Consider the following 20,039-nt stretch of genomic DNA (forward strand, 5'->3'; position numbering starts at 1 on the left):
TGGGGCCAGATGGAGCAGAATGGGTTTTAAGGTGACAAATTGCACCTTGGTTTGGAGCCAGCTAAGAGATAAAAGTTATTGGTACCTGTTCACACCCATGTATAAAACAGGTCAAAATCCAGTTCCACCTCTACCAGTTCTGCCCTTTTGACAGAACCAGGAAGTATCTTTCCCCTCACAACATTTCTGAGAAAACGAAATGTGTATTCTGTCTCTGTGAGAGTGAACACAACAGTGCAAATGGCTCAGCAAGGAGTTCTGCTGGACCAGGACCAATTTTGTTGTTCTGTCTGTCTGGATCTACTGAAGGAGCCAGTCACAAATGCTTGTGGACACAGTTACTGTAGGAGTTGTATTGAGGGCTACTGGGATCAGGATGATCTGAAAGGGGTCTATAGCTGTCCCCAGTGCAGACAGACCTTCACTACAAGGCCAACTCTGAAGATAAATAACATGTTGGCTGAGGTGGTGGAGAACCTGAAGACAGGACCCCAGACTGCTTCTCCTGTTCTGTGCTCTGTTGGACCTGGAGATGTGGTTTGTGATTTCTGTACTGGGACCAGAAAGCAGAAAGCCCTCATGTCCTGTTTGGTGTGTTTGGCTTCTTACTGTGAGACTCACCTTGAACCTCACTATGAATCTACTGCATTTAAGAAACACAAGCTGATCAAAGCCACCACACAACTACAGGAGAAGATCTGCTCTCACCATGACAAAGTGCTGGAGGTTTTCTGTCGTACTGATCAGGAGTGCATCTGTAATTTTTGTACAATGGATGAACACAAAAGCCATGACATAGTATCAGCTGCAGCAGAGAGGACTAATAAACAAGTAAGACCACAACAACTTGTTAGTTTCTTATATTCAAAGAAGTAAAGATAACTTGGGAAGTGGAGTTAATGCTGTTTGGATTTCAGACAATTCAAATGTAATGGATCCACAGTAGAACAAACATATTCTGCATTTTCTAAAATTCTACATGTATCATTTGTAATAGTTATTTAATCCAGAAAAAAATTCCAGAAAAACCAGTGTCAAAAATATTATAAATACATTTGCATTTTAATGACTGAAATAAGTGTTAGATCCCATCTCAATCAGAAAGATTTCTGGCTCCCAGGTGTCTTCTATACAGGTAAGGAGCAGAGATTAGGAGCACACTCTTGAAGGGAGTGTGCTCCTAATTTCACCTTGTTACCTGTATAAAAGACACCTGTCCACAGAAGCAATCAGATTCCAAACTCTCCACCATGGCCAAGACCAAAGAGCTGTCCAAGAATGTCAGGGACAAGATTGTAGACCTACACAAGGCTGGAATGGGCTACAAGACCATCGCCAAGCAGCTTGTTGAGAAGGTGACAACAGTTGGTGCGATTATTTGTAAATGGAAGAAACACAAAATAACTGTCAATCTCCCTCGGCCTGGGGCTCCATGCAAGATCTCACCTCGTGGAGTTGCAATGATCATGAGAAAGGTTAGGAATCAGCCCAGAACTACACGGGAGGATCTTGTCAATGATCTCAAGGCAGCGGGGACCATAGTCACCAAGAAAACAATTGGCAACACACCATGCCATGAAGGACTAAAAACCTGCTGCCCCTGCAAGGTCCCTCTGCTCAAGAAAGCAAATGTACAGGCTCGTCTGACGTTTTCCAATGAACATCTGAAAAATTGAGGACAACTGGGTGAAAGTGTTGTTGTCAGATGAGACCAAAATCGAGCTCTTTGGCATCATCTCAATTCGCCATGTTTGGAGGAGGAATGCTGTGCCTATGACCCCAAGAACACCATCCCCACGTCAAACATGGAGGTGGAAACATTATGCTTTGGGGGTGTTTTTCTACTAAGGGGACAGGACAACTTCACCGCATCAAAGGGACGATGGACAGGGCCATGTACCGTCAAATCTTGAGTGCGAACCTCCTTCCCTCAGCCAGGGCATTGAAAATGGTTCGTAGATGGGTATTCCAGCATGACAATGACCCAAAACACACAGCCAAGGCAAGAAAGGAGTGGCTCAAGAAGAAGCACTTTAAGGTCCTGGAGTGGCCTAGCCAGTCTCCAGACCTTAATCCCATAGAAAATCTGTGGAGGGGTCCGAAGGTTTGAGTTGCCAAACGTCAGCCTCGAAACCTTAATGACTTGAAGATCTGCAAAGAGAAGTGGGACAAAATCCCTCCAGAGATGTGTGCAAACCTGGTGGTACAAGAAACGTCTGACCTCTGATTGCCAACCAGGGTTTTGCCGCCAAGTACTAAGTCACGTTTTGCAGAGGGGTCGAATACTTATTTCACTCATTAAAATACAAATCAATCCTCACTATAGCACAATGAAACTTGTAGGCTTCTTTAACACTATCTTTAATAAGCCAAATGTTGCATTTGTTATCTGTAACTACTTACTAGACAGATAAATCTTGATACAAACTGAAGAGTGATTCTCTACAGAGTCAGCTGGGGATCAGTCAGCAGAAGATCCATCAGAGAGTCCAGGAGAGAGAGGAGATGGTGAAGGAGCTCCAACAAGCTGTGGAGTCTCTCAAGGTCAGTATTGTTGGGAAGAGACGTCAGAAACACATAGCCCCCAAATTCAGGGAAGGGCCCCGCCCTTAGCTAACAGTTTCGGAATCCCACAGCAAACACGGACCTTGCAAGTGACTTCCCAAACTCTTATTAATAATGGCTAGAAACAATGGCTCTCATTCATGAAATAAATGTATGACCATCATTATCAGGAAAAACCACAATTGTCACAGCCTCAGCAACAAAAAAACACTATTATAATAGTAATAATTAGAAATATAACTGCATGCAGCGATTAAGGGGACCAAGTAACAGAGGTGGGGGACTCGAGTCTGACTCGAGTCACAATTTTCAGGACTTGTGACTTGCTTGATTAAAGTATGAAAATGACTTGACTTTGACTTGAGAACAAGTTACTTAGACTTGACTTGAAGTGGAAGACTCGACAATGACTTGAACTTATAATAAACAAACAGCAATAAAATTATTTTATATGTTGTGACATCAGCACCACTAATCAGCGTATGTGCCTTTAACGCTGCACAATTCAAACCGCGCCAAACATGGCAGACAGTAACGTTAGTCAAGCTCCACAAATAGTATCGTTTGGATACAAGGACTTTGAACTGGACCGTGTGAATAAAAAAAGATTTGCCAGATGCAAAATATGCAACAACGTCAAATTTCATTCGTCATTTTAAGAACCACAAGGAAAGGTAAGAAAGTAATCTCTTTATATTCAGTTTCACTAAGATCTATAACGATTAAGTTACTAATGTAATTAATTAATCTTTTGTTTGTCATAATTTGGCATTGGTTGCATATTATTATTTTTTTTTTTCTTGATTTTTTTTTTTTTCTTGTTGTGACCATTATCATTACTGAATATGTCTGGTAAATAGATGAAAGGGCATTTGACTATAACAGTGGCATAGCCTGAATTTTAATGTTGATGGGCATCTTAAAATGAGCGGGCATGTATATTATTACACGTAGGCTATAATGTCTGTATTAAATGTGCGCATTTTCAAGTGTTTGTGGACTGCGTGTGGAAACTAAAAAGCATTGTGCTTACACCATAACAGTTAACTTTACTGCATGAAAGGCTAACATGGAGGCGCCGATGTGATTACTAGCACCTAAACATTTCGAATATATATATTTTTTTACTCATACAGACAAGAATAATTACAACGTAATTACATATTAGGCAGTTTTTCAGTCACAATAATAAGTTTATAAGTTTGTTATTATTAGCCCTTATTACATGGATTGGCTGAATTCCAGTGCAGAATGCTTGTTATTTCTTGATAACAGACCGTTGCCATGAAAAACAGCGCGTTGCTATGGACGCAGCAGGATTCATAACCAGAGACGGAACGGACTATTTTCTTTAGAGGAAGCAATACAATTGTTTTTAAATCAATAAATTCCTTTTGAAATCAATATTTTGTGTCAAATTATTGATTTATTTGGTAGGTATGTAATAAGCGGGATAAGGTATATCGAGGCGGTTGTTATAGCGAATACAACCCCTTCAGGCTGAATCAAGATCCCTCCGCTTCGTCCCCCCAAAAAATTGTGTGTGTGTGTTCATCTCTTTAGTACTGTGACTTGACTTGAAACTTATAAGGACTCGACTTGACTTGCTTAGGGTGAACCCTTGACTTGACTTGCTTGATTTATCTGAACTGTGACTTGAGACTTGACCTGAGACTTGATGGTTAAGACTTGAGACTTGCTTGGACTTGACTATGTGTGACACTTGTACCCATCTCTGCCAAGTAATGTCAAAAGGATACCTTGAAGCACTTTGGAATGTATATGTTACAGTAACTAAGCAATTATCTTTACATTTCCTACTTCAATTAAAGCTACAAACAGCATTTAGTGGGTTTCAGCATTTAGTTAGCATGAAAATTATGCAATATGGTATGTAGGGTAAAAGACAAACTGTACACTTGTCTAAACATTTAACCAATGTTGGAAGGATGTTTTTTCCTGTCCAATGGTGACCCATGCATTTTTTTTTTTACATACTGGTCTGGTTCATACAACACATGAAGATCATACATAGATGCCAAATGTCAAACTACATCAAGATTGGTCATTTGCTGCCATTTGAGTAGTGTTTTAAGTGTTTTTCAAACTAACTAAGATGGCTAAAAATTCTTGATAGCGATTTTTTGGGTCTCAGAAGCAAAAAAAATCATAGTGAGGAGAAACCTAGTCTTGGAAATCAGTAAATAAGTTTCAAAAGGGATAGGTGTTGTGAACTTTCAAAAAGTCCAACTTCAAAGGCTTGTCCCACCATGAGGCTGATTTGCATGTCCACTGCACCAGAAGTTGTGTTTCTTGACGCTTAACTATATTAATATGGGTTCCTTTACACCATTTTAACTCACAGGAACTTTCAACAAGGACAATTTTTTGCCAGAAGAATAATATTAGTGAACTGGAACAAACATAATAGGATTTTGGCATACTGTTGAAACCCTAATGACACACATCGTCAATCGTTTGTAAGCGTTTGACGCGTCTCTCTTATTTGCAAATAATACTAAATGGTTAAATTGTGCAAAGGGAATTTTGTCTCTGTTCATACTCCTTTAAGAGTGTCGAACGATGGAATTGCCATCACAAAGGTTAAGTTCAAAATAATATTAAAACTAGCCAAGCTAGATAATGTAGGTAAAAAGAGAAGTTACCTTTGTACATTAATAACAATCACACCATTGCCAGAATTGAGTAGTTATGTCAAATCATTTTTATTGCTAATTGAGCAAATTTCTAATAAAGGAATTCATTTCCATTTTTGTTTTAACCCACTTTAAAGATTGTAAATAAAAATAGTGTGTTTACTGTGATGGTAATTCTATCGATCGACACTCTTAAATAAGAAAGTACAGAGATGAAATTCTCTAGGCATCATCTTAATATCACTTGCAAATAAGAGATACGCGTAAACCGCTTACAAACATTTAAATGGCACGGCCTACCTGAGCATTGTTTCTGACCATGTCCATCTCTTTATGACCACCATGTACCCTGTACTCTGATGGCTACTTCCAGCAGGATAATGTCACAAAGCTCGAATCATTTGAAATTGGTTTCTTGAACATGACAATGAGTTCACTGTACTGAAATGGCCCCCACAGTCACCAGATCTCAACCCAATAGAGCATCTTTGGGATGTGGTGGAACGGGAGCTTCGTGCCCTGGATGTGCATCCCACAAATCTCCATCAACTGCAAGATGCTATCCTATCAATATGGGCCAACATTTCTAAAGAATGCTTTCAGCACCTTGTTGAATCAAGGCAGTCCTGAAGGCCAAAGTTGGTCAAACACAGTATTAGTATGGTGTTCCTAATAATCCTTTAGGTGAGTGTATATCACATACAAAAAGGGGTGTGGTAAGTTGTTACCCATCTGTCTTGTGTCCTGCCATAATGTTTACTGTTGTGTTTACCTAAAGGGGCAAGCTATCCTCCCCCACATGGGTAACCTTTTCAACTGTAGGAGAAGACTCACAGCATCTGGACAAACAACATGATAGGCAGATTTACGATTAACCCTATAATCTACTGGTGCCGGTCAAGGATGTCCCCCTAGGACAAATACCAGAACCCCTCTCTCACGCTCCTCTACCTATCTAAACATGGGTACTCAGTACTTTAACTAGTAACTCATTCATACATGCATAGGACCAAGAATACATCAGTTCAAGAATTTCCACAACATTACAGACATATCAAATGCTTTAATATAAAAAATAGGTACAAGTATTCATTTTTGTCATTTAACAGCTGCTCTTATCCAGAGCGACCTACAATAAGTACAGGTACATTGGCTCAACAACTTTTGTCTCAATTGGGAATCAAACAGAACTTTAAAATTACTAATTTCACTCTATGGAGCCACATAAACACATACTGTGCACACCCAAAGACACGCATAAAACACTCAGCATAAATCCAGGTTTGCGTGGCATATATAAAACAAATAATATTGTTAGTCAATTGAAAATACATTTTATGGAAGCCATTATTTTAACCATGGACTTGATCTGAAATCTTACAGGACAATAAAAGATAAACTGGGGGCCAAAAGTTTCGAATAATTTACAAATGTTGCTGTTTTGAAAGGAAATGTTTACTTTTATTCACCAACGTGGTATTCAACTGATCAAAGTTTAGTCGGGACATCAATGATGTAAAAAACATCACTATTTAAGTATTTTTGATTAAATCTAAACAGGCCTCATTTCCAAGAACCAATACTCCAACACCTTATCCTTGAGTGATCTTGCCAAATTCCTAATGTGGTACTAGAACATCACTTAATTATATCAAAAACAGCTAAAAGCTATTTGGTTTGATAAATTAAGCTTTATATGGTCTTTGTGTTTTTGAGTTGCCACAGTATGTAGTAGACTGGCATGTTTTGAGGTCAATATTAGGTCAAAAAGTGCAAGCTCCGTAGGAAGCATCTCAAGGTCCTGGAGTGGCCTAGCCAGTCTCCAGATCTGAACCCAATAGAAAATCTTTGGAGGGAGCTGAAGGTCCGTATTGCCCAGCGACAGCCCCTAAACCTGAAGGATCTGGAGAAGGTCTGTATGGAGGAGTGGGGTAAAATCCCTGCTGCAGTATGTGCAAACCTGGTCAAGAACTACAGGAAATGACAGACTTCTACATGCTTGTAGAAGTCACAACCCTGATCATGTGTACCAAATGTACTCACACTTAACATCGGTCATTTGATAATACCAAAGTAGCATTTGGAGTGTTTCTCAGAAATTCTGAATTGCAGAAAATATCTTTTACCAGACTTAATGGGTCTTGAATGAAAAATATATTCCTTGGGAGGAGATGTACTTGTACATCTGTTTTCAAGATATTATTTTAAAAGGGTTGAGCATGGTGAGCTTGCAAATGTAGGAAACCTCAATAGCGCCACTGTGCTAAATCTTTGTAGTGATTATTGTTGTATCATCTTGGGAAACATATGCACCAAGTAGAATTATCCCATTATCCTTGTAGGAGATGTCTACATATGTGCAAAAATCTGTCAATGACGTCCATGTTTTTTAAGATACTGGCCTGATTTATATAACTTTTGAAGACCATCGTCCATAGATGCCAAATGTACGTGAAGATCGGTCCTTAGGTGCCAGAGGAGATTATTTTAAAGTGCTTTTCACAAATTCAAATTGGCCACCAAACCATTAAAGCAAAGCTAATGAATCCCAATGGCAAATATTTTCCCTGTGAGGAGGTGGACTTATGTACCTCTTTTCAATACTGTAACTCAAACGGGATGAGTATGGTGAATTTGCTAATCTGAAAAATCTGATTTAAAAATCCTTGCAGTAATATTTCCGTATCGGCTTTGTGAACATATGTACCAAGTAGAATTATTATACCATTATCCTTTTAGATGTGCGCATCAATGTGCAAAACCACGCCCCTTCACATGTTCATTGGTCAATAGCATATGTTTTTTGATTAGATACTGAGCATAGATTACCAACTGAGGCTGGAAAACATAACCCCATATCTAAAAGGCAAATTATTAATAGCCAAATTGTCTGTTATAATGTTCATTTCATCAGAATAATTTTAGATGGAGTAACTAGCCAGACTCCTAATAAAGGCCACTAGCTGCTAACTAACGAGGCATATACAGTATAGTGTTGCATTGGGGGTTAAAGAGGGACAACAATATAGTTTTGCCGGATGTAGCACAGTGCCTTATGATTCCGCATTATATTTGTAATAAAAACATTTTTAAGTATTTTGTACAATACATTCACTTTGGTACTGAAGAGTTTTTCTGCTAGAAGTATCCCATGTACATTACAGTGTGGGGATGAAAAATATAAAGCTTTTTACACACTGCATTGTCCCAGGCTAAGAGTGGCCCCGGGTTAGCTTATCCCCAGTTCACACAAGTTTGTTAACCCTGGGCTAAGGCTTAACCCTAAGCTAAGGATTCACACTTGTGTTCCTAAGCCCTGGGCTAACAGACAAATACAACACTAACATTTTACATTCTATGATAAGCTGCAAATGTTTCGTTCTCTCTGGCATGCAAATAATGTTACTGTAGCCTACATCACTGACACATGATCAATGTAACGTTACCACGATTCAATTAACGACTTCATGACATCGACTGATCAAAATACCCACCCTGTCGGTATTTGCTTGAACAACTTTGTCAAAACTACGCAAAGAAAGAGAAAAACGTTAGTCAACAAAACTTTGCAGAGAGAAAAGGACCAAAACAGACGGAGCTGTTGGTAACTGTGAGTGTCACAAGCGTATGTAAATCAAATGAAAGGCCAGCTTTTGTGATTGGACAATAAACGTTCTATGGTTTGTTCTTGACCCCGTTTCACTCTGGTTATTTGGTCACAGTTTTTCTGGGACTAGGCCTGAAATGTCGGTGCTAACCCAGCTCTAGAGCATGGCCAGCAAGCCCTAGGCTAAGGGTGGTGCTTTCCCACTTCAAAATATGCAAGTGTGAACACTTGCTAAGGAGGCCCTTAGCCCAGGGCTTAGGATGCTCTTAGCTCTAGGCTAAGGTGCAGTGTAAACACATCTGGTGTGGTTGGATGTATTGCACAAACAATCGCCAAAGCAAATGAGCACAAGCAAATAAAAACAATAACATAAAAATCCTATTTTGATATTAGATCATGTTCTCTAAATTAGCTTATATAGCCTCTAACCATTTCTTCTGTGCTCCACCTTATAATATTATTTAACCTATGTAAAGATTTATTGACATTTTAATTTTGTTTCATAATGTCCCCCACATAGTTTTTCCTTTGAAAATGTAGCCTACACAATACAAATTAGACATATCACAAATCTTCATCTTGAAGGCAACATATGAAAATCGGAAATGTTATTGTTGCTGACTAATCTCTAATGTAGAGTGTTACTGTTGCTACCAACATTAAATAAATAATAGGGCTGCAAGACTCTTGAAAGTCATTAGCCACTGCATAACCTTTGTACATGGCAGCTACATTTATCTACTACCTTGCTGGTTAAAACAAACTATTAGCTGGTTAGTCCTAATCTGCATACCAGTCAAGTAGATACAGGTCGGTAACAAAAACAAACGTGTTGGACGGGCATTTGATTTACAAAGGTGGGCACTTTATCCTTACCAATAACGATTAGTAACTTCAGCACAATGGACGTAAAGCTAGCATGTATGGCGGCCTAATCCTATGGGCTATTAGGCTATTGTCATTTGACGCAACCATCCCACAGTGACAGTGGAATAAGGCGATTTAACAAGAGGCTTACAACACCAGTAATTACGGAAACATGAATACATGGCAAATGAAACCATCAAGGATGTACAGTACCATTATCCAGAATGACAGGACGCAGCAACACAAATAGACATCGCAAAGCCCAAATCAATGACATTACAGGTACCAAAGAAATAAGAACGTACTCACAATGTTCCTTCACATTTCTTCTCCATGCGTTAATAAGACAACAGGGCTCAGTACAAATCTAAACAAAAAATCTAACGCATAGCACTACATCTAGGAATCCAAACCTCACTAAAGAACATTAAAATAAATCTTAGATGTTCCTACATTACATCCTAACTAGTTTTATCTCAGTTTGGTAGCTGGCTCTCCGATCACACCACCTGAAAAATGCACACTTAGGCAACTAGGCAAGCTAGAAAGCTGCTACGTGCCAACAAACAGGCTCCTTAGGGCGAACTCCAAATATGATTGGTTGAAGAATATGACAAACAACAACCTCCTCCCCATTTGCTTCAACAGAAGATGGGATTTACTCGAAATTCGATGGTTACTTTCATAACTACAGTTCTATGAGTGGAGCGTCGCCCACAGGGGCTTCGCTCCTATTGGTTTACCCCTCTGCCAATAGGCAGGCACTGAAAATGTAAATATGCAGAGATAACTTGCCTAGCAGAGCACAAAGCGATGACTAAGGCCGTCTTAAGGGAGAGCAACTTAAGAGAACACTGCTGCAAGGGCTCGAATGGGGGTTCAGAGAGAGCACCCAGCACCTTAGCAAGGTCCCATTGTGGAGGGCCCAGCCTGGCCACCAGACGCAGATGGCAAATACCCAAAAGGGAACGGCGGAGGAGAGGGTGGCTGAAAACTGTGTTTCTAGCAAAGCCCTCATGACACGCAGAGATGGCCGATGCGTATCCTCGGATAATCGAAGGAGACCTATCCATATCAAAGAGATCCTGCAGAAATGACAGAATCTCCTCCACAGGACAACACGAAGGGTCCAAGGACCTCTGCATGCACCACAACACAAACATATTCCAGCAAGAGGAATTCAATTTGGACGTAAAAGCTGCCCTAGCACCCTGGATGGTGCGGACGACGGCAACGAACAGACCTCTATTCAAAAGCCTGTCCCACTCAGGAGTCAGACCCTGAGAGTTCCTGACAGCGATGGAGGGTGTTGAATCGAGCCCTACGCTTGAGACAGTCATCCAAAGACATGTTGCCTATCAGTGGAGAGCAGGAGACATGATCCCCCCTCGGCGATTGATGTAAGCGACCGTGGCCAGGTTCTCTGAACGAATCAGACTTGACTAGGTCTGAGAAGTGCGTGAGCACCGGGAGGCCACACGCCTCTAACAGCCAGACCCGAGCTCACACCGCCCCATCCGTGGAAGAGATGTCTGTGAAAAACTGAACGCACTCTGACACCCTGCCTAGAGGAGAGCCAAGGGGTCTCTCCAATAGTTCTGGTCCCCTCACAGGTGAGCTGGCAGAGAAAGTCCGGTTCCGATGACATACTGGGTCAACCTGCTGGGGAGCAAACCAGGCCTGTAGGCTGCGCATGTGCAGTTGGCCTAGGGGGACACCACTCGGAAAGTGTGTATCCTGGCCAATTCCAAGGATGATGCTAGAATCAGGAGGTTGTCAAGATAGGCTAAAATCCTGATGCCAGAGTGTAGCAGAACGGAATCCTTGTATACACGTAGACCCTGCCCTGAAAGGAAAACCGGAAAAACTTCCTGTGTCTGTGAATGATCGGGACATGGAAGTAAGCATCCTTAAGGTCTGTGCTCTAACTGAAATCTCCCGGCAGCAAGGCTTCCAGCAGGCGACTGGTGGTGAGCATACGGAACGGTCGTTTGGCTGTGTGTGCATCCAGACTGCGCAAATCAAAGATCAAACCAGGAAGTAATGGGAGTAAAAGCTGTCCTGTCTGAGATCCTCTGGGACCTCGGAGATCGGTCCTTTGCTCAACAATTCAGTCACCTCTGACAGTAGAGCAGATGCTCTGTCGGGTGATGACATCAGCCCCCACTATCCCGGAGACAGGGGGTGGAGCTGAGCGAAACTGAACCAGATAACCCAGTCTGATCGTTCGATTAAGCCAGGCTGATATGGTACAGTGATGACGCCACTCCCAATAACACTCAGAGAGGAAGAGCATAAAGGTGGGGGGCGTTGGTCAGGAAACGTTTGAATTCCCTCTCAGCCCTTACCGCCGCTGAGCTCGACCAGAGAGGAAGAGACAGCCCAAAGAGGGCAGGGAGAGAAAGGGATGAGAAAAATCAGAAGAAACATTTGAGCCACATCGTGAGGCAAACCCAGGTATAACCACTGAGCCATCCCACTCTACAATTGGCACCACACTGTCACTCATAGGAACCTGAGAGAGAGGAGCCCGGTATTTGCATATGCGGATGTTGCACCCTGTGTGGGGACGCGATGCTAAGGAGACGCCGAGTAGTGCAGACGGGAATTATGTGATCAGAAGGAACAGGTAGCGAGAGCCGGTGACGTTACCTGGCGTTTGATCCCGTCGTAGCGAGTGGGTTGAGAAGCCACCACGGTTACGTCTGTAACACCAAGTGAACTCTCAGGACGCTCGGCAGTCCACAAAGGGTCGGAGAGAGAGGAGGCCGGCATTTAGTATACGCAAACGTTTCACTGAAGGCCATGAATGTAAACACGGTCGTGCCGGGCAGAACTCTGAGAGCGAACACGCTCGGAACTGAAATAGTTCACAGTATGAAAAAACAACATTCAATCATATGAAAAAAAATGTATTCAAGCGTGGAAGTAGTGCATTAAATGTATTCTCGCATCCAATCTTAAAATGTCTTTGTTCAAACACGTTTTTTCCACATTCCCTTCTTACGAGTACAATTTCTTCCCACCTTTGTTCAAATCAAGTTCTCAAAACCAAGTTTTGAGCCTCTGATGGCGTGGTGGCGGGGCTTTATCTGGGCTTTGAATTCTCACACCAGATTAGCCATGAATCATACCATAAGGTGAAAATCACAGCCTATCCATGCACTGCTTTTCCAATGCAATCTGTGGACAGAAGTTTAAGAATTGTATAAACTAGGCTAAAACTCTTTGGTCGTCTTGCATGAACCGCACGTGTGAGATCTCCCCAGAGTAGCTCGATGATATTAAGGTCAGGAATCTGTGAAGGCCACTCCAGAACCTTCACCTATTTCTTCAGGAATAGTTTAACTTAAATTCAATAAAAGTTATTTCATTTTCTATTTAGTTTCTAATAACTAACTCAGTTAAAAGGTTCTAATTTTAATCACAGTAAGTCATAAGTTCCTTTTTCAACTTAGTTTGGCTAGTTTAGAATCATTGTTATTTTCCTATTAACATGCTAAGCCAGCAAGCTACTGAAGCTAAACCTTTGCAATATCAAACCCATTTGCCAGTTCGGCACAACATAGGCTACATGGAAAATAATACAAGGAAGGAAAAATCAAATACAACATTCTCAGTTCAACAGAATGAAAAGCTATGGTGATTTATATTCAACATACAGTAAACCTTAATCAATTATTTTCAACAAATTCAAAGTCTTGCTAGCGTCCACGTTGTGCAGTCCATACTAATTCCACGTAGTGGGACACAGAAGAAAAAAACTGTTGGTTTAAATTGAATCCACTCCAGTTCACTCTTACCGTAATCCCAAATCCAACAAACTCCAGTCGCATCAAAGAAGTGTTGCATTCTAGTCCTACCGCAACCGGGATGAATGAGTTGGTGTCCTTGTACAACACGCAGGTGAATCACAAGGATGCAATGTGATTGTCAATCGTAGATATTCTGACCGTAGGCTCACCATCTTTACCATCTGCTTGCAGCATCTAACGTGTCTTCAAACATTGGAACATTCACACTTCTAACTTTCGGTCAACTTATTAAATAACAGCAAAATAAACCACAGTCTATTTATGTAGACAAAATGTAACATAAAACACTTCATAAAAATGTGTCTTCACATATTTCATTGTTATTTATTCAAATTAACATCAATTTAAGCTATTTTAATCTGGGTTACACAAACACCCCCCCAAAACATCAGTGAGCCACCACAATGTTTCACAGTGGGGATGGTATTCGGTTCACTATAGGCTTTGGTCACGTCACTCCAAGTTATTGTGCCAGATGCTGTGAGGCGTGTCAAAGTGTTGTCGAGAATGTTGTTACCAGGTTTTTTTGTGGCATTGGCGCAATAAAGGCTTTTTTCTGGCTACTCGACCATGCAGCTCATTTTATATCAAGAATCGTCATATTGTGCTCCTTGAAACAACCACACCGTCTTTTTCCAGAGCAGCCTGTATTTCTCCTGAGGTTACAAGTGGGTTTTTCGTTGTATCCCAAATAATCCTTCTAGTAGTTTTGGCTGAAATCTTTCTTTGTCTACCTGACCTTGGCTTGGTATCAAGAGATCCCCGAATTTTCCAATAAGTGATTGAACAGTACTGACTGGCATTTGCAAGGCTTTGGATATCTTTTATATCCTTTTCCTTTTATATCCTTTATAAAGTTCCATTACCTTGTTATGCAGGTCTTTTGACAGTTCTTTTCTGCTCCCCATAGCTCAGTATTTAGCCTGCTCAGTGCATCTACGTGAAAGCTAACAAACTTACTGACTATTAATACACAGACACAATTGAGATTAAGGCGATACTTTGTTAAAAGCTCAGTATCAATATATGTTTCTAAAACATTGACCTGATTACGAGGCAGATTGCCGGCTGCAGCCCTTTGAGGATTGTTTGTAACTTAGTCTTTGTGATTTAGGAGTCCTCTTGACGGATCCTAACCTTTCCCAGATTTAGGAGCTGGTTTTAGTGCTAAAACGCTTTGTGAAATACTCTCGGACCAAAAATGTAGGAGTCCTAAAGTTAGGACTGACACGCCCATTTTTTAAAAAGAGTTTCTCTTAAATCAGCAAGTTAGGAGCTACTTTTGTTCTTAAGATGTTTTGTGAATACGGCCCCTGGTCTCTACTTTTGGTCTTAAGATGTTTTGTGAATACGGCCCCTGGTCTGTTGTAGATGGTCAGATTGACCCTAGTGTCGGGGAGGGGAGTTTGGCCAAACTAAATTGTCTGTGTTTGACAAGGAGAAACTGGGACAGAATGTTGGGGGCTACAGGCCCTGTGCTATTTAAGGAGATGGTCTCTGGACACCTTAGGGTTGCATAAAACCTTAGGGTTTGAATTGTATTAATTGATTAAAAGGGTGGAATTGTTACAGGAGGTTTGGGGACTTGAGAGGTTGTTTGTGTGGTTGGACAGGTAGGTTTTGATGTCAGATTGTATTTTTAGAGTAATGCATTTGTCTTATTTAAGAAGAAAATCTCTCTCTCAGCTCTCTGCACAAACAGCAGTGGAGGACTCTGAGAAGATCTTTACTGAGTTGATCCGCTCCATTGAGAGAAAACGCTCTGAGGTGAAGGAGCTGATCAGAGCCCAAGAGAAGACTCAAGTGAGTCAAGCTGAAGGACTCCTGGAGAAACTGAAGCAGGAGATAGCTGAGCTGAGGAGGAGAAGCACAGAGCTGGAGAAGTTCTCACACATAGAAGATGACATCCATTTCCTCCAGGTAACTAAACTGACTTGATACAGGTGATATGAAATTAACTTTATATGAAACTGTCATTCTGATCTATTCTGTTTTCTGTGTTTTGTCTGTGTTTGTAACATTGAAGGATGATACAGGACACAGGCGCAGGGAGAACCCAGGACAATTAATAAAGAAACTAAGACATGACAAAACTGAAAATAAATGCCAGGACAGGAACAAACAAAACATAGAGGGAAACCAATACAAAGACCGACAAGATACAATGGGGAAGCAGGAACTTAAATAGCATGAAGGACATAGAGTATCCACACCCCTCTGCTGACCCTCTGACTCAAATCACCCAATGCTTCCAGAAGTTGTCCTTGTCCCAAACGGGGGCACAACAACTACCCCCCCCCCCCCCCTTACCACACCCTCCCTCTTCCACATCTATCACCCTCCTCCTCCTCCCCTCCACCACACTCACCAATCAGGGAGCTGACAGTGTAGAGCTCATCTTTCCCTATGTCCCTCTCCTCCCCCCGTTTAAAACTATTGTTTAGACAACTGCCACTTCATCAACAATCTTGTCCTTTATTTCCACAGAGCACAGAATGTACTCTGTAATGTGCTTCGGGTCCCTGCTATTGGGAAAATAGCAATGCAGACTGTTTTGAGAACAAGCAAGGACCCGGTACCTCTATTCCTGTGTTGATTAGAAATAGAAGGAATCGAGTTCATGCAACTTATGAAGTAAACCTGTCTAATCTGTTAACTGTAACTCGTCAGCCTACTAGTCCAGGAACCCCTATTACATCTATTAAGCTCTCTTTACTTAATATCAGATCTCTCCCCAACAAATCGTTCTTGCTAAATGACATTATAATGTCCTACAATACAATATTTTATGTTTCTCACTGAAAAGTGGCTAACAGAAGATTGTAGTGCTACGGTTCTTAACGAGACAGCACCTGAAAATGTTGGTTATATGAATGTGTCGAAATGGTAGGAAAGGAGGAGGAGTGGCTGCCCTATTCAAAAATACATTCCAGTGCAAAGAAAATATACTTCTTTTGAATACCTCTGTTTTACATTGAAGGGTGACCCCAAAATTTTGTTTTTAACCATTTTCAAGAAAATGGTGTAGTGGTCTCTTAATTTTTTCAGGCTCTCAAACCATTGTAAATCACTGTGTCATTGTATAGAGCACATACATACCTGGATGAACCAAAATTGTTTACAATTAAACTAAGATAAAACAGACATTATTGTGTTTGGCAACAAAAATAAAAGAAGTAGTATTTGTATAGAGTTGGATTCTCTGACACTAAAAACCAGGGACAAAGTGCATAATCTTGGTGTTCTGATAGACTCAGACCTCACATTTAACAGTCATATCAAAGCGGTCACCAAAACAGCATTCTACCATCTTAAAAATATAGCAAGAATTAAGGGCCTGGTGTCCCAAAAAAACCAAGAGAAGCTCATCCATGCTTTTATCTCTTTTATCTCTAATAGGGTTGACTACTGTGATGGCCTCCCCAAAAACACTGTAACACAGCTGCAGCTCATTCAGAATGCTGCTGCTAAAATGTTAACCAGAACCAAGAGAACAGAGTACATCACTCTGGTTCTTAAATCTATGCACTGGCTTCCAGTCAGTTACAGAATAGATTTTAAAGGTGGTGCTTTTAGTGTATAAATTACTGAATGGTTTAGGCCCTGAATACATTTCTGGTATGTTTGAAGAATAAAAAACGAGTAAGGCTCTTAGATCCATTAATTCAGGTCAGCTAGTAGAGCCCAAACTAAACATGGTCAAGCGGTGTTAAGCAGTTATGCTGCACACAACTGGAATAAACTACCAGAAGATCTTAGATGTGCTCCAAACGTATTATGCTGCACACAACTGGAATAAACTACATCTTCATGTCTCCCCCCAGAGTTATCAGTCTCTCTCCAGGACCAATATTTCTTCAGACTTAACCAGCATCACTGTCTGTCCTCGTCAGTACTTTGGAGATGTAAGTAAGATGGTCACTGATCTGAGAGAGAAACTAGAAGACTTCCTTAAAGGAGGATGGACAAAGATCTCCACTACAGGTGTGTTAATAATGTGTGTGGTAATAGTCAGAACATTACACTTTAATGACATTAGACATTAAAAGTTCCTTTTTAGTCATATACATGTTTAATATGGTATGATGATATCATTCCCTCTCTGTGAATGTGTTTGTATTTCTGTAGTGAATATAGTGGATGTTTTACTGTCTCCAGAGCCCAAGACCAGAGAACAGTTCTTACAATGTGAGTCTCTTTATTGATAGACAAATCTGACAATATTAACAATCCCTTTCATAAATACATTTAAGTAGTAGATCAAAGAATAGAAAGTTATCTGACTCCTGATCAGACTTGATCTCTGCTCTAATCAAAGACAGAGTAGAAAAGGTATCTGGCAAAACTCCTTTTTCTAACTCCTCTCATTGAACTCTGCTTTTCTCTCAGATTCCTGTCAGCTCACACTGGACACAAACTCAGTACATGAAAAACTATCTCTGTCTGAAGGGAACAGAAAGGTTACTGCTACACACCAAGTTCAACCATATCCTGACCATCCAGACAGATTTAAAGACCAGTGCATGGCTCTATGTAAAGAGGGTTTGACTGGACGCTGTTACTGGGAGGTGGAGTGGAGTGGGTATTGTGTTGATACATCAGTCTCATATAAAGACATCAGCAGGATAGGTGATAGATTTGGATACAATAACAAGTCCTGGAGTTTTGAGTGTTATGGTGGTTCTGGTGGTTATTATTTCAGACACGATGATGTTGAGACTAAAGTATCAGGCCCTAAATCCTCCAGAATAGGAGTCTACCTGGATTATAAGGCAGGTACTCTGTCCTTCTACAGCATCTCTGACACAATGACCCTCCTCCACAGAGTCCAGACCACATTCACTCAGCCCCTCTATCCTGGGTTTAGTCTCTATAAATATAATGGCACTGCTGAACTGTGTAAAGTATAGTTGGTTGTCAGATAGAAATATATATATATATTACACACTGTTTGGAGTGTTCAGAGAGTGGAACTTATATAAGGAACAACTATATAGGGTGGAACAACTATATAAAGGACTAGTCCAGCAATATACTGTAGTAAAAATGTAACTGTAAGAAAGTTAAGACCAGATAAAGGCTACAAACCAGCTTTACAGGAAATTACTTGATTGTTTTGCATCTCAGTTATCTCACATGACACCAATTTATATGAACTCAGCAACTCAGCTTGGACCCAAGTACATAAACACATCTCTCTAGCTTAAGGGAACAGGAAGGTGATTGATACACACCAAGGCCAACCATATCCTGACCATACAGACATTAACAAATCACTAACAAAAAAAATAACACTCTAAAAAGCTTATTTGATGGAGATTTTCAATGGTGATGTCCAGGAAACTGAATAAGACATTTTCTTTCCCGCTGCTCAGTCAAGTTTTTTTTTGCTCTTATTCTTTATTTAAATATGGCCCATGGTGATGGGAAATTAACCACTCAACATTTATACAGTCAGACCATTTTTTTATTTCCAAGTGTCTTTAAAAAATATTTTGTAGAAGGGAGATTGTAGTTTGTGTGGTTTCTGGATTTTTCTGGTGGTCAGACAATTTTACTTGACTCCATCTACACTTCTCACACAATGACCCTCTTCCACGGAGTCCAGACCACATTCACTCAGCCCATCAATCCTGGGATTAGTCTTTAAATATAGTGATACTGCAGAGCAGTAATCTGTAGTAGGGTCTCATAGATTTTCTTTACTATAGGATTTTTCCAACTGATTTGATCTTTAGAGGTTTCTTTCATTATTCAATTGATTCTTTTCATCAATTCACCATTTGAAAGAAATGTCCTTGTGTTCGCTGAGTCTGTTCGCTCACCCTTAATGCGTTAAATGCCGACTCTATTAGAAAATACCTTTACAGGCCAAACATGCTGTATTGATGATCTGCTGCAATCAGGTTTGATTTTAAGCCTTAATTAATAAAAATTCCACGTACGGATATGTTCCTAATTGTTTATATACATTTTTCAAAAACAAAATACTAATGTTTTAATATTTGGTGGAATAACCATGATGTTTAATCACAGCTTTCATGTGTCTTGGCATGCTCTCTACCAGTCTGTCACATTGTTGTCCCCAATGTCTGTTGCTTGTCCTTGTTCTTTGAAATGTTCAGGATGGAAGCAACCTGACGCTCACTGTATCCATCTGCCAGTAAAGCCAGAATTGAACCCTTCTTTTCCTCACTCAAAGCGTTTCTTTCAACTATTTTGTCACGCTGAATAATTATTTATTTAAATTACCTCTGAGGTACTACTTGCACAGTTTTTGCCACCCAGCTGGTCCTATTCCAAGAGGACAGTGACGACCACAGCAGTGGTTTCTATACTTTTCCTCATTACATTAGATTTGGTTCAGGAAATCACCTAACCAGTACCTCATTAAATTAAATGATGTGTGACTGTGTTGGAATTTAACAGACACTGGAATGGAATGTCTGCCATACATGTAGAGATGCTGATTTAAGAAAGATTAGGAGTCTCTTTATTTTTTCCAGAGCTGTATGTTGGAATGATGCT

General features: G+C 40.5%; 1 protein-coding gene across 2 annotated transcripts; it reads left to right on the plus strand.

Moving 5' to 3' along the window:
* The first annotated feature begins 240 nt into the window (after positions 1-240).
* LOC105006493 (tripartite motif-containing protein 16-like) lies at positions 241-19,459 on the plus strand. Of its 2 annotated transcripts, none has more exons than XM_010865078.2 (6): positions 241-831; positions 2,449-2,544; positions 15,198-15,431; positions 17,336-17,495; positions 17,640-17,699; positions 17,901-19,459. In XM_010865078.2, exons 1-6 carry the CDS (start codon positions 241-243, stop codon positions 18,419-18,421), a joined length of 1,662 nt encoding a protein of 553 aa, XP_010863380.1. In that variant the 3' UTR covers positions 18,422-19,459. The 2 variants fall into 2 exon arrangements, with proteins under 2 accessions (XP_010863380.1, XP_010863381.1); XM_010865079.2 differs by having other exon boundaries at positions 17,405-17,495.
* The last annotated feature ends 580 nt before the right edge of the window (positions 19,460-20,039 follow it).

This window comes from Esox lucius, chromosome 19 (assembly GCF_011004845.1).
Source record: "Esox lucius isolate fEsoLuc1 chromosome 19, fEsoLuc1.pri, whole genome shotgun sequence".
Classification (NCBI taxonomy): Eukaryota; Metazoa; Chordata; class Actinopteri; order Esociformes; family Esocidae; genus Esox; species Esox lucius.

Excerpts from the sequence above, each read along its gene's own strand:
- LOC105006493 (XM_010865078.2), top strand. The coding sequence starts at position 241 with ATGGCTCAGCAAGGAGTTCTGCTGGACCAGGACCAATTTTGTTGTTCT. Across the intron at positions 832-2,448 it reads CAGAGAGGACTAATAAACAA|AGTCAGCTGGGGATCAGTCA; the intron begins GTAAGACCACAA and ends GATTCTCTACAG. Across the intron at positions 15,432-17,335 it reads ATGACATCCATTTCCTCCAG|AGTTATCAGTCTCTCTCCAG; the intron begins GTAACTAAACTG and ends GTCTCCCCCCAG.